At 35.8% G+C, this 13017-nt stretch overlaps 1 protein-coding gene across 2 annotated transcripts in view; it reads left to right on the top strand.

Moving 5' to 3' along the window:
* Positions 1-13017, top strand: part of LOC136873771 (uncharacterized) — a 461175-nt gene that overhangs the window by 429210 nt on the left and 18948 nt on the right. For both annotated transcript variants that reach the window (XM_068227563.1, XM_068227564.1), the window contains 2 exons: positions 7296-7368; positions 12518-12729. In XM_068227563.1, the coding sequence (XP_068083664.1) occupies positions 7296-7368; positions 12518-12729 (285 nt within the window). The remainder of the gene's footprint in view (positions 1-7295; positions 7369-12517; positions 12730-13017) is intronic.

The following is a 13017-nucleotide window of genomic DNA, read 5'->3' as shown; positions in this document are numbered from 1 at the left end:
CTCCTCGAGCTTTGAAAAACTATCAGATTTTAAACTGGATCTCCCATTACCTTGAGCTGGTGGACTTCCCAAAGATGGATGAGGCGCCTCCGCCTCCCTTATGAACACACCCTAGATGTAGACTGCAGCGATCATAAAGTTAACTTGGTCCGAAAAGTGCCAGCTTTTATAGTAGAGGGGAAAGTTCTAGAAAACTCTGGGCTAAGGCCCAACACACCCCCAATTCTCATTGGATAATGAAATAAATACCAGAAGGTTTTGATTGTTAGAAAAATAAATGCCAATATAGTTGGTCCATTATTGGACATTATAAATTTTCCAGCTAACTCATTCCTGGTTGCCAGCATTTCACCAACTATATTGGTATTATAAATTTACTCATTCAGAACAAATATTTCAGATTCCCTATGGGAATCAACACGTTTATCAGAAAAATAAAGGTACAAAATTTTTCGTTGGTCAACATCTTAAGTTGGCAGGAAGAGATAGAAGTGTTGTATACATTGGGTCAGTTTAGGAAACCTTAACATAAAAAATTACTCTAGAATTTTAATAGTTCGTCTTCATACCAGAGGGCACAACATAAGTTTTTTAGTAGCAACATCTGTTGAGAAATGTTCAAACTACTTGTAATAGTCATTTCAAACTTTACTTTACAGAGGGCCTTATCCAAGACGCTAAATTTGAATGTACGGGGCAGGTGTACTTCTGGTACAGTTATTATTATTATTATTATTATTATTATTATTATTATTATTATTATTATTATTATTATTATTATTATTATTTATTTTACATTTTATGGCCACTCTAGTCAATTATACAAAGGATTTCTTGATTTCCTATCAGTCCAATATTTTTTCATTCTGAGAGAGGCTACCTTCCTTTATTCATTTGAAAATACCCTCCTATTAGACCTTTTATTGATCTTGGTCTGTAGCCTGTAGTGTGTGTTTTTAAGTATGTTAATTTTTTCTATTTTGTTTTTGAGATTGTTTATTATTGTTTGCAGTTCTTTAATTTACCCCTTAATTTCCGTGATCCATTTAATCTTCGTCTTGCTATTCCATAATTTTTCAATTATTCTTCTGCTAATTCTGGGGTCAGGTGTTTTAATAAGATCTCCAAAGGATGATATATGTTTTTTTCCTAATCATGCTCAATACTGTTTCAATTTCCTTGTATAAACTGTCTTATTTGATGCCATTCTCCATTGTCCATTAACTTGATACTGTTTATTTATGCATGTTCTAATTCTTCTTCTTTCTGTCTTAAGTATTTTGTCTGTTTCAGCTGTATTAGTAGTTTTAAAAATGGTTTCACTAGCATAAGTTATTTCTGGCTGTGTGATTGTTTTATAATGTCTTAATTTTGCTGCTATAGAAAAAAAATTTTTTTTTTTACTGTATGTGGTCTTGATAATATAATTTTCTTTGTTTAATTATTCTGTTATGCCAAGTTGGTTTCTCATTAAGATTATAAGTTATGATTTCTCCTAAATACTTAAATTTATTAACGATTTTGATTTCTTGCCCATTAATTGTTATTTTATTTACGAGTGGGGGATGCGTAAACATGATCTCAGTTTTTTCAAAGGATATTGTAAGACCTATTTTTATGCTATTTCCTGTAGAGATTTAATTTGGTGTTGAGTTTCCTGGAAATTGTTGGACAATAGAGCAAGGTCAGAAACAAATCCTAAACAGTTTAAACTTAATTTTTGTTTGGAGCTTCCAACTTTTATGTGTATTCTTTGGGTTGACCTTGTACCAATCCCTTATTATAAATTCTAATGCACAATTAAATAGTAATAGTAATAAACAATCTCCTTGTCTTAAACCTGTTTTAATCAAAAATGATTCAGAAATCTCTCCTCTAAACTTTACATTTGATATGATATTAGTTAAAGTAAGTTCTGTCAGTTTAATTAATTTAGGATGGAGTCCAAAATTCCATTAAATTTTTAACATTGAAGGTCTATGTATACAATCATATGCCTTCTTAAAGTTAACAAATGTTATTACTATAGGCTTGTTTTGTTTTCTGAAAGGCCATTATTAATTTTAGAGTGATAATCTGTTCAGCACAACTTCTCCAGGGTCTAAAGCCTCCTTGGTATTCTCCTGACTCTTTTTCTAGTTGATCTTTAATCCTTCCATATAAGATCTTGGAAAAAATCTTGTATGTACAGTCCAAGATAGACAATCCTCTATAATTATTCGGATTACTCTTATCTCCTTCTTTTATGAAGAGTGTGAATTAAGGCTGTTGTCCGATGTTCTGGAAACTGTTCAATGATCCAGATTTAAGTTAAAACCATGTGTAAGGAAATCCAAACTGTATTACTTGAATATTTAAACATCTCTACAAAAACCTGGTCTTCTCTGCATGCCTTAAAATTTTTAAGTTCTTTTAGTGCTTTATCTAATTCTTGAAATATTGGAGGGTCTGTTTTATTAAATTTGGTTTTCATTGGAGTGTTAGTATTAATTTGTAATAGTTCCTTAGTTTCTTCACAGTTCAAAAGTTTACTGAATGCTTTTTCCATAATCTCAGCATTTTCACTACTGCTACGTGCCATTTTTCCATTTACATCTTTCAGCATTAATGTATGAGGAGTATATTTCTGTCTTCCAAAAATGTTATAATACTTTTCAGAATTGATTTTATGATAATTAATTTCAATGGAGTTTATTATATACTTATGAAATTCTCTCTTATTTTTCTAATATTTTGCGAGAATTTCTTCCTGATATTTTTTAGGTCGATAGCATTTTCTTCTGATTTTTGGGCTTGGAACTTTAACCATGCCTAATGTCTCTCTTTATGAACTTCATCACATTCTGTCATCCACCACGCATGTTTTTTATGAGGGTTCAATGGAGCTAAATTTCCAGCTTGTTTTTTGAGAACTGGGATCAGTTCTTCAAGGTCATCTGTCAGTTTTATTGTTTGCATGACTTCCGTACATTTATCACTTTTTATTATCTGGTGTGGGTCATAATTCCTCTTTACTTTATTAGTTTTGATATTATTATTTTTTAGTGGTGTGAATTTAAGTTTAATTTTGGCAATATTGTGATCAGAACCAGTATTTATTCTTTTTAATACTTTAACATTATAAATTTCCTTATGCAAAAATTTAGAGCCCATTTTCCAATTATATCTCTATACTTTTTTCCCTTCTTAATTGGGCATGTAAGTCTCCTAATAAAATTTTAACATTACTTTTATTTTATTTATTATGTGTTCAAGGAGATCTCAGACTTTATCCACTTCTTTCTTTGTTTGTGTTGGAAATTTTTTTCATTAGTAGGGGCTTGGTTATTTATTATTGTATAAATTTTGTTTGTTGTTTTAAAGTTGAGAGTTGCAGTTCTTGGTGATATTGCTTGAAAATCAATTATAGAATCTATTATTTAAAAGAATCATCATCATCAGTGTCCCACTCCAGTTCCCCAGGTGTGGTTAACAAGCCTCCTCCACTCCTTTCTCTCCTTCTGCTTTTCCTGCTCCATTACTTCCACCACATCCAATCCAGCTTCTCTAATGTCCTTCCAATCTGATCCATCCACATTCTTCTCGGTCTTCCAACTGGTCTCTTTCTCTTAACTTCTCTTTCCAATTCCCTTCTTGCTACCTGTTCCTTTCCTATTCTTTTTATATGTCCGAACCATCTCAGTCTTACTTTCTGTATGTTCTGTACTAATGGTCCTACCCACCCATTAGGATCTAGAAATCTCACTGCCATTTTCCCACATAGCCACTCCATAGTCTCATTTAAATCCCCAATCACCTTCCAGTCAGTATTCCTCCTACACAGTATTCTACTGATGACAATCTCCGCTTCCTTAAAATTCACCCATGCTGCAGTCTCGTTTGTACTTCCTTTTCTCCCTTTCCCAAAATCATCACATCATCTGCAAATACCAAAGCATTCACTTCATCACTACTGATACTCTGTTTTACACGTTTATGATTTCATCCATCAATATAATAAACAATAATGCCGACAGTGCACTTCCTTACTTAAGACCTTTTTTTTTTTTTTTTTTTTGTATAAAATGTTTCAGATTCATCACTCCCCACTTGTACACTGCTTTTACTCTCAGGATACAACATTTTGATCTTGTTAATTAATGATTTGGGTACATTCCTTCACCATAGGCATTCTCAGATATGTTTTCTCTTAACTCTTATCATAAGCTGTTTCCAAATCCAAAAATATGAAGATGATTTCCTTGTTCTTTCCAGATGTTTTTCCATTATCGTTTGCACTGTAAATATCAAGTCTGTTGTTGATCTATTTGGTCTAAAGTCATATTGTTCTTCCTCTAACTGTGTTTCTATTCTATCTATCACTCAGTCCTTTGTCTATGACTTTCTCCATTATTTTTACCCCATGTGATTAAAGGGTTATAGAATGGTCCTATGCATGGAGAACTGACGCCAGAAGGGATCGTTTCAGTAATGCTACAAAATCAAGAATCTTGGGACCAGGTGGCAGTTTACGTAGAAAATATTCTGTGTCAGAAGAAGAAGGACCTGTATGATTATGACAGACAGTAAAGCAGAAGAAGGAAGATGAAGCACAAGATTCATTAAGCACGACATCCATCCTGAAGTAATGCGAGAGCGGTTTCCGAGGTGGAGATAAACGTCGTGGGAAAACCCTCACAAGCGTCTTATGAAAGATTATCCACACTCCCTCGCAAAAATATTATTATTATTATTATTATTATTATTATTATTATTATTATTATTATTATTATTATTATTATTATTATTGTTATTATTATTAGCTAGAAGACCCTTCATGATTGGCTGATTATCTGATCATTACGATCGAAACATTTCTGACCGAGCTCAGGGTTTACAATTCCAGATGTGATCTGGAAAGGCAATTGGTGAGGCATGAATTGGTGATTAATGAGGTTGTGAAGTGTGTTTGGTCCAGGAGAGCTATTTTATTTCACTCAAGTCCACCGGTATACCGGTGAGGAACCCCTATCCACCACCTGGGATGAGCCACATTGGAGTATCACCTCTATGCCTATTACGACACCGTAACAGGTTTACAGAGATCTTAAATGATATAGAAGAATTAAATTTATCAATGCTCCAAATTGAAGGCAGAGAAGAGAAGATAATTCTAAGGAATAAACAGTTGTGATTCAAACTCATAACATTTGAACGAAGGAAGTACACCTTCACTGACAGCCAAAGGGCAGCCAGGTCTGAGAGGATGAAGTTTTTGGAGTGGAAGAAGAAGAAGCTGAAAAGCTGACTCTATTTAATACTATTAGACTTTTATGTGTATGACTGATTAACGTGCTCCAATCGGTTTTCAGAGTCGCCACTCTCCACTTGTACACTGCTTTTACTCTCAGGATACAACATTTTTATCTTGTTAATTATGATTTGGCTACATTCCTTCACCATTCACTTTTTGCCTTACTAATGCCTTCTATGTTAAGTTGGCAGATGGTTAATACAGAGCCGAAGGTTTGGGTGTGTGAATATGAATGTGAATGTGAGTCCTCAGAAGGACTATTATTTAAGTTCGTTGCACGATTGTCATAGCCGCGAGGCCCTGTAAGGAAGTACGGCGGACACGTGTAGGGTACTTTAAGGTTAAAACCTACAGACGTTGAGCAACGCTGCGGTGTTGGAAGAACTGCTTCTGCACTACACCAATGGGGTGGGGTTGGAGTCTCCTTCCTGCAACTGTGGTGCTGAAGTGCAAGCCATCAGCCACATCGTGAAAGAATGTCCTCTCCGAGCATTCACTGGGCCTGTGGAGGAGCTACGTCAAGTAACCCCTACAGCACTCACTTGGCTGGAAGGACTTGACATCAGCTTGTGATGAAATCTCAGAACCTGCAGTTGTGTGTGTGTGTGTGCTTGCGTGCGTGCATGTGTGTGTGTGTGTTTTACCTCTTAGTTAGTCCGTAAGTACTCTATATCCATGTATTTAAATATGTTTATATTTTTCTCATAACATTTGTATGTAAAATACATTTCAAATGATTGTCAAATGAAGCATCATATACTAAATAAAATAAATACATTTTTTTCTCTTAACTGTATCATTAGCTTTTTCCAAATCCAAAAATACGAAGATGATTTCCTTGTTCCTTTCCAGATATTTTTCCAGTACTACATAGTAAACTATGTACTAAAAAAAATCAGTATCATTATTATTAATTTAGCCAACATGACAATCCTATACAATAAATCACATTTTGTGGATTACACTACAGAAGATCACTCAAGAACTAACTACAGTACTTGAGAATTAGGAGGTGAGAGGTCTAATCAACTCATGCAATGTGTTTAAAATCCACATTGACTAGTGTTTGTTGTGACGTGTTTTGTCTCCTCTGTTCCCACTCATCTCCGACAGATGGCATTCATGCTGCGTGCCTAGTAGAACAGCCTGTTGAATATTGGCAGGAAGTAGCTGGGGAATTAGATAACTTTATTTTTTTGTGTGCCATTCCTCTGGTTCATACATGTACTGATAACTACTGGTACGTGACACACTGGTTCATGGTATTCCAGCTATTCAGTTCCTGCTATGAGGCACTGATAGGAATGGGCAGGGTGTACGCTTAACACTGTCTCTGGCAGGGCATTCTATCTCTGGGACTTGCCACTGTTAGAACGCCAGCATAGTACTGTTCGTGAAAAATTGAGAAACTGTGCTGTTTTTCATTCGTTCGAGCATTTCATGTGATAACATTGCTTCTAAACATGACATTCCAGGTACATGTGCACTGACAAGAATACTGAAGTGATTGTAATGACCTATGTTAAATGCAGTTTAATATTTGTCTGTGTGTGATACAGTATCACGGGAAAAATGGATGTGTGGATTTAAATGAAATTTGGTATTCAGTTTAGAATAAGTTTGTTCGTTTGCTCATCCTCTTCAACAACAAGCTTGTTTTCGCTGTTGACTAGTCTCACGTTCATGCTTACCTGGCTGGTGATCATTACCTTATTCACTCACTTGTGTACATGGAAAGTGTCATGTTTGTTTTCAAGATGTTCAATTTCTTCACAATGTTAGTTTATCATAATCATCACTAAAAGCAATCTGAAACAAAGTTCTCTAATCCATTTCCTGATGAGGAGTGATAAGATCTCCCTTTTAATTTTTGTTAGTGTTAACTCTTGTTGAAGTATCATCCTTCCCTATATCATGCACCAAGATAACAATGGTTAGTTCCTCAAAGGGACTAAGTAAAGAGTTAACTTTAGTTCATAGTATTTTATTATTCATATTTCAGGTTCGAGCACGCAATGTCGAAGTGGACCAGGGTGGTGAAGTTGAAGAAATAGAGGCCATTACTCGGGAAGGAGGTGAGTATTTTTCGATGCATACACACAGTGATATGGGTTCGTCGGTGGATTTTCAAAATAAGGGTTCATTGCACCACAGCATGCTTCAGATACATACAGCTTGGTAACTTGTGTAGTTTGAAGAAACAGCTACTTCAGAGTAATTCAAACCTGGGCTGTGGGCAAACTGTATGTTTTGCTAGTGCAGTGGAACAGTCTATATTTACAAGAGGTGAATAGTGCAGATTCATATTAGAAACAAACGAGTCTTTCTACAGCTCAGTAGATGGGAGTTAAAACATTATGCACGGAGGGAGATTATTTGTTGGTGTTATAATATCACTCACAGTTTGACCATTAGTAACATTCTAATTCCATGTTGCTTATTACAGAGTCACTACAGTAATGGCGAGTTGAATATGCGGAATGTGAAGACAAATGGATTTCTTGAAATGTATTTCTTTCTACATATTTGACATAATTTATGCAAAAATACTTGATAACTGGAAAGGTCTTAAAGGTTTAGAGCAGCAAGTGAATGTTCAAACAATTCTTGCTGTCAAAGGTGCAAGAAAGTGAGGGCAGTAAGTGAAAATCTCATACTCTTCTTACTGTTGCAGGTGCAAGAAAACATTATGAGGCATATGGTGCTTTTGTGTGGATGAGTATTTTGAACATATTTTGTACATAAAATGGTACCGCACAGTAACATAATTACACATTTTACATTTTTCATTCTCTTACTTGAGACTTTCATGTTCAGAGCAGATTGTCCCGCTGCATGGATAAAGCAGAGAGGTTGCTGACTTATTGAGTGTTTCAATTGACAGTCTAGTTTTTTGGAGCACCTGTTACATAAGGCAACCCAACTTACTGATCTGTATGTATCTGAAGCACATGCATGTGCCTCGTCTTTTGCTAAATGTAAGCGTATGAATTTTTCTGTTTGCATGTACACTTCCTCTCTGGAGACAAATTCAGAGTATCCTGTTTAACACTGTCCCTGTAAAGACTATGCAGCTGTAATAGAGAACTGTTAATCCACTAGGTGGATATCACTTGTTCACACTCGTCACCTTTAAACCAGTATTATTACAGATGTCAGTAGATCTCACATAGATGAAAGGAATGACACTTCTCAGCATGTGCTTCCACATCCTAGTCCTGAGCTAGACTCATTTTACCAAGAATACTGAGCTCCTATTTCACCACAAAGTGGCTCACTATTGCACCATCTCACTTCGAAATCTATTGGGTAAACCCTTTGGATCTTCATCTTACTTGTAGTTAAATTATTTATTTTTAGTTTTATATTTTTAAATTATTGAAAGTCCACATATTTTTAAGATATGTGGATTTTCTGAGGGGTCCAGCAATAAAATGAAATGTTACAAATATCTACGTCAGTAATACACATTGTTTGTCTGACTCGCAAACCTTAGATATATGCCCATTTGTTGGGCTATTTCTCTTTGTTAATGATCATTATTTTCAAGTGTCTTTTAGCTATCAGCTTGCATTTTGGAGATAGTGGTTTCCCATGGTTTCCAATTTTTGCACCAGGTAAATGTTGGGGCTGTACCTTAATTAAAGATGCAGTTGCTTCCTTCTCACTTCTAGCCCTTCCATATCCTATTGTCACCATAAGAGCTATCTGTGTCAGTGCAACGTAAATAAAATTGAAAAAAAAATCAAGTAAAGGCAAAACAGACCTTATTCTTGGGGTAAAAGAACACTTTTCCCCATCATTATAAAGATTGTCTTTCTCAAATCAGAAATCACTGATTAATGTATAAATGTATTAATGGAAATGCATTTAACTTCACAGGCCATTTTTTGGTGTAGATTAAAACAAACATGTTTTCTGGAATGAGAATGAGTAGTTTGTGACACACCTTTTTATTTTTAGTACCTCAATAATCTGGTGGGAAGTATTCTTCCCATGGTTCATTTTGAATCACATTAAAATGATAACATTTTATTCATAGCCTGCTGAAATAAATTGAAAATTAAATAAACTCAAATATTTTAGTGTTAGATTATATATGGTGCAAATGAGTAGATTAAATTATTTCATGACACTGGAAATGTTACTATGGGATATAAATGTCAGTCTTACTTTGCATGAAACTTCCAAAATCATAGATCTACACACAGACTGTAACAGGCAGTGCAAATATATCTTGTTCTCTTGTCATGCACTTTAGTGGAGTATAAATGACAGGATATACCAGCTCAGCGCCATAAAATTAGTCTCGTAAGACTAATGAATACCAGTCATCTTATCCACTCCTTCTTTTCCGTGAGAAGGCAACAGAACCCTCCTCAGAGTTAGTCCCATAAGAGCAGTATATAGCAGCCATCTTTGCACACTACTCCTTCTCCTCATCTGAGGGGCATTGCTGTATGATATGACTGTACACCAGCTCAGGCAATATCACAGGTGGGAAGGATATTTCCCGTGGACACAATAAAGTAAACTAGAAGTGGTAAGAAGGCTTCCTATTAACATAGAAATATAAATACTTAAATGGTAAGTATACTTCCCACAGCCTTTGAAAGGGATAAAAACACCCTATAAGAATGCACCTATATGCCCATATTTGATCCGCGAGGAGGAGGGGGGGGGGGGTATGTGAGGCTTATGAAAACATCAAGTCCTTGGACATTCAGAACAGTAAATGTAACACCAACAGCAGAAACCTCAATAATGACTGGAACCAGTTTAAATGGTCACATAAGCAGTGATTCTGGCATCGTACTTGTTGTATAAATGCTGAATATCTTTCTGGGGCATGGTACCCCACGCTCGCTGTACTTATCCCCTGCTCGCTGTACTTCTTGGTGTAGCTGGGTGGTGGTCATTGCCGGGGCTGGGTTGGACATCAAGTATCATTCCTTTATATCTCATTATGCTCTATTGGGCTGTGGTCTGGAGATTTAACAAGCCAGAGTAGAATGCATATGCTGTGTAGATTACACTGTGTTAGCCTAGCAACAAAATGGTATCGTGTTGGTAGGTTGATTTCTGCAGTGTGTCAAGATATGGTCAGAGAACATGATAGACAATGACAATGCCAATGCCCCCACTCTGCCATACCATAATCTTAGATATGGGTCTGGTATGAACATAGGCGAATACTCATTAGATTGTTCTACTCACCCACATGTCTACGAATGTGAACACAGCATTACTTTATCCAAGAAAGAAACAATTCTCATCATTGAACACCACTGCTTGCCTCTCCAACAAACAAATTCTCTCCCACTACCACCGGAGATGTTTGTGAGGATGATGAGTGTCAGGGGCAAATGTGCCAAAGAAACATGAGAATGTAACACTACCTCAAAAAAACAATTTTCATTGCTCAGAGGTGGGGGGGTGGTGTTGTGGCAGGGGCACAGTAGCTGTAGCTCTGTTTGCAGGTGCGGTTGCACTTCTGTCCAGGAGCACATCAGTGCAGAGAAGTGGCATTGGTGTTGCTGTGGGAACCTTCTGTCTGCCATCTTCTTCACCATCAATCAACCACTGACACATTGTGCTCCAAGTAGTGGCAATTCTGTGCAACATCCAACCACCCTCTCCAAATCCTACTGTATGTCCATGCTTACTTGTTCAGCTGGTGCTCATTGTCATTTTCCAGGCATTGCAGACATACTCTGTGATACACATGCAATGGAACTGCATAGTCAACTGAACTTGTGTTGTCAGATGACTCGCAGTAAGACATTCAATCCATTGGCTGTAGACCAGTGCAGGCATATAATCAGGGTGTCCCGTATACATGAACAATTCCTGCTGTAAAACTTGTTTGGATTGAATGATGTTAACTAAGTGTTCTTTAATGCATTCCCAATAGTGTATTAAAATAACTGTAACTGTAACTAAAAAAGGTAAACAAACACAAATTCACTATTGCCTACAATGCAACTGTAACAAGAATACCCACAAAAGTCAAACCCTAACTGGAACTTTTTTCAAGGATGGTTTCTTCTTACAACCACTGACATTGCTCATAATTTCATTAGGATGCTCTACTACAACCTTTGAATTAATAAATATTCTGTTTTCGTTACATTCATTGAATGAATGTCTAGAGGGAACCACCAAAGCTCTGACTAAAGTATTTTCTCATGACGGACAATCTGATAGGTGTTTTTCTTCTTCTTTCCCCATTCATATTGAAATCATACACATTAATATAAGCACATAGGTTTATACCACAAACATTATCAGCCAGTTATCATTCATGAAGCACATTTATTCACTAACATAAAGACACAGGCATATCTGGAAGCGAAAAACATCAAATCAACAAGTCAACAAATTGATAGTAATACAAAAAATGGTGAATTCTTGATACAAAATAGACATAATCATCTTTTTCATTAACTGTAACAAAAAAAGGTAAACAAACACAAATTCACTTTTATCTACTGTAGCAGCTATTGCATAAATAATAATAATAATAATAATAATAATAATAATAATAATAATAATAATAATAATAATAACGGAATAATGAAATGATGAAAAATACGTAATTTGAAAAATATTATATTAAAACCAAATTATCGCCATGTTCGAGGTGGGAAAACTTTAAACTTACAGGTCTAACAAACAACAACTATGGAAGGATGTGGAAACATGAAAGGAACCCTAACAAGGCCATGGGGACATATGGCATTGTGGGGAAAACGAAACACGCGGCAAATGCCCTTAAAACAATTGTAATTATTAACAAAAGAAGAGAATACAAATGAAATAAAACAAAACAAACAAACAACATAGCAGATGACAATAAAGCACATTTAAAACAAGGGATATTTAAATAAATTTATTAAACAGAAACAGTAATCTTCTGACGATATGGTTTCATTACTCTGCTCTACTCTAGGTTTTGAATGACTGTAACAAAAAAATATTTTCCATAGAGTTGTAGTCACAGCCATTGAGATTGAAATGTTACTTTTAGGCAAAGCCCATGAGGTATAAAACAATCAATATATGCTTTCCGATTATGTGATCTTTCCAAAAAACATTTATACAAACATGAAAGTTTCAAGTTTGCAAATTTTCATATTATCTTCTAAAGGTAATTAATGTTTATTTGTTCAGTTTATATTCACCGTTCTCATTCCTTTAGTGTCTTGTTACTTATCATTGCAGCTCCATCAGTGCCACCATATATCCAGGTGGTATCCCAGAGTAACAGCAGCCTGTCAGTCAAGTGGGGCATACCAAACATGATCAATGGAATTCTGCGCTCCTTCCTGGTGTCTGTCGAGGAAGTGGACACATATAATGCATCAGATTGTTGTCAGTACTTCCCCATGCAAGAGATGACTGTCACCGAGGAGCAGAACTCCTATCATTTGGAGGTGAGCGAGTGCCAGCTTTTGTAATATCTTCTAACGGGGGCCAGAAAATGTCCTCAAGAACTTCATTTTGGCTGCCTGTATTTGACTCTCGTCCTTCTTTGTCATTGTCCAAGTTTCTGCTCCGTAAGTTGTTATGGCTACGTAATACATCTTGTACATAGTTTCCTTTGCTTCCATTGGCACATCTTTGTCCCATAACATGTTTCTTACACTATGATAGAAACAGTTTCCAGCTTGAATCCTCTTACTAATTTCAGCATCCAGTCGAGCATTCTCCATTAATCCACT

This window comes from Anabrus simplex, chromosome 5 (genome assembly GCF_040414725.1).
Source record: "Anabrus simplex isolate iqAnaSimp1 chromosome 5, ASM4041472v1, whole genome shotgun sequence".
Taxonomy (NCBI): domain Eukaryota; kingdom Metazoa; phylum Arthropoda; class Insecta; order Orthoptera; family Tettigoniidae; genus Anabrus; species Anabrus simplex.
Note: the sequence above shows the minus strand (reverse complement) of the source record. Positions and strands in the feature narration are given on the sequence as shown.